At 45.3% G+C, this 2,470-nt stretch overlaps 1 protein-coding gene across 1 annotated transcript; it reads left to right on the top strand.

The window, feature by feature from the left end:
- The first annotated feature begins 370 nt into the window (after positions 1-370).
- On the top strand, positions 371-1,719 carry CCDC89 (coiled-coil domain containing 89). The gene has a single exon (XM_004385508.3). The coding sequence runs from the start codon at positions 464-466 to the stop codon at positions 1,580-1,582; it is 1,119 nt and encodes a 372-aa protein (XP_004385565.1). The 5' UTR covers positions 371-463; the 3' UTR covers positions 1,583-1,719.
- The last annotated feature ends 751 nt before the right edge of the window (positions 1,720-2,470 follow it).

Here is a 2,470-nt window from a genome sequence, read left to right as displayed (position 1 = left end):
TTCATAGATTACATATATTTGAAGAGCCAACTGTGTTTCCACAGACAGTGATTTATTCTGGTGGCAACTGAAGGAGGGAGAGAAAAGAGGAAGATAGCACCACCGGTTTGATTTGTTTACTACTACCAGAAATTAACTGGAGTCCGGTTTCTTCCCCTGATGCTGGCTGGAAATTGAGTGGGGTTGGCCTCTCTGTACTGTATAGGCCAGACACTAGGCTGTGAGCCGAGAGCTGTGATTGATTTAGAAAGCCAAGCACAGCCTGATCAGACTGACTCTGGGCTCAGCCTGGTCTCCCTGTTGTTACTTCACAGCATTCTGAAGACCTGTCCACCAATCACAAGGCTCTTTACTGGAAAAAACCAACTGCTAGAGAGTGCCAGGAGTCCCTGGCAACATCCTGCAGCTTTTGAAACCTGAGGGGAAAGACTGTGTCATCAGCCATTAGTGGAGGAGAGTGCCTATGCATCAGGAAGAGCAGGCTCTCCAGATGAACACGTCTCTCCAGTCCACAGAAGAACCCTTAGATAAGAAAGATGACAAATTGCAAAACCAGGAAGAGGAGCTGGAGTTTAAGGAACTGGATGGTCTGAAGGAAGCCTTGGCAAACCTCCGGGGACTGTCTGAGGAAGAGAAGAGTGAGAAGGCGATGCTTCGCTCCCGCATCCAAGAGCAGTCCCAGCTCATCTGCATCCTGAAACGGAGGTCAGATGAGGCCCTGGAGCGCTGCCAAATCCTGGAGCTGCTCAACACAGAGCTGGAGGAGAAGAGGATGGAGGAGGCTGAGAAGCTGAAGGCCCAGACTGAGCAGGCCCAGAAGGTGGAGGAACGCTTTATGACTCTGGCAGCCAACCACGAGTTAATGATCCGCTTCAAGGATGAGCATAAGCAGCAGAATGTCAAGCTGAGGGAGGAGAATGAAAAGCTGAGACTGGAGAACAGCAACCTCTTCAGCCAGGCTCTAAAGGACCAGGAGGCCAAAGTATTGCAGCTCACCACCCGAAGTGAGATCCTCGCCAAGGAACTGGAGACCTTGAAACAGAGGTGTGTTCAGGATGCCAGCCAGGCACAGGCCCGAGAGAAGGAGCTGCTGGAGCTGCAGAGCCAGCAGGCCTGCATCCACACCAAGGAGACAGAGCAGCTGCACAGCCAGCTGCAGAGCCTCAAGCAGCAGCACCAGGAGGCTGTGGAGCAGATGGCAAAGGCTGAGGAGGCACATAGCAGCCTGAGCCAGGAGCTGCAGACCAGGCTGCAGACCGTCACCCACGAGAAAGAGGAGCTGCTGCAGCTGTCCATGGAGAGGGGCAAGGTGCTTCAGAGCAAGCAAGCAGAGATCCGACAGCTTGAGGAGAAGCTGGAAACAGCAGATATGGCCAGGAGGCATGCCCTAGAGCGGTTTGAGCAAGAGGCAGTGGCCGTGGACAGCAACTTGAGAGTCCGAGAGCTTCAGCGCAGGGTGAATGAAATCCAGAAGGCCTATGATGAACTCAGGCTGCAGTCTGAAGCCTTTAAAAAGCACAGCCTGGATCTTTTAAGCAAGGAGAGAGAACTCAACGCCAAACTCCGTCATCTCTTTCCATAAGGAAGCTTCTGCTTCCTCTGGCCTCTCATTTAGAATGTGAATATTTGTGCCTTAACCTTATGTCAAGAGTAAAAAATGATATTGTATTTATTATAATTTTAAGCACAAAAGGCAACTCAAAAGCTACTTTACTATGAGATTGTTGTTATTGTTGTAAGGCTAACACTAATGTTTAGTTCTACCACCTAGAATACACAAGATTTACCAGATTTCCTTCTGTGCCTTTGAAATCTTCCTGAGTTTTCTGTCAGTAGCCATAACTTGTTTATTCTCAATCTCAAATATCTTCATATATTCTAAGATTTTAAATTAGTAGCTTCTGTGATTTCAGTTAATCTTAAATGTGCAATGAGATATGCTGTTCTGGAAAAAAAAAAGTACAATTGACCTTTGAAGATAGGTAGGCTTATAATCTCATGTAGTTGAGATTGTATACTATAACAGATAATAGCATAATAATAAACTGGATACCTTGCAGAAATAAGTGATTTTGCAACTGCCTAAACAATTGCTTGCTTCAGCTGCCTTACCAGAAGTATCTTATTTTTTATGTTGGAAAACAAAGTTTGAGATCATTAAGTCCTTTACTAAAGCAGACAAACTTTATTATAGTGATTCTATATAAGCAATAAGATTCAGATAAGTGAAGTCAGCCAATTTTTATCTTTCCTGGAAGCTTAGATCACATTCCATTTTCTTGGTTTTCTCTTTAATAAAGGCAGGGTTTAGGTGAGCAATAATGCAAATATCAGTAGTTTCATTTAATATTGCACAATATGCTGATAGACAAAAGGCTCCAATTCGTAGTAACAAGTCAGCAGACTGGGTATGATCCATCTAGCAACTCATAGCAATTGTTTTCTGTTTTTATTAGCATTTTTCTTGCAA

This window comes from Trichechus manatus, unplaced genomic scaffold (assembly GCF_000243295.1).
Source record: "Trichechus manatus latirostris isolate Lorelei unplaced genomic scaffold, TriManLat1.0 scaffold00140, whole genome shotgun sequence".
NCBI classification, from domain to species: Eukaryota; Metazoa; Chordata; class Mammalia; order Sirenia; family Trichechidae; genus Trichechus; species Trichechus manatus.
The sequence above is the reverse complement of the archived record's forward strand: the minus strand, read 5'-3'. Positions and strand labels throughout refer to the sequence as shown.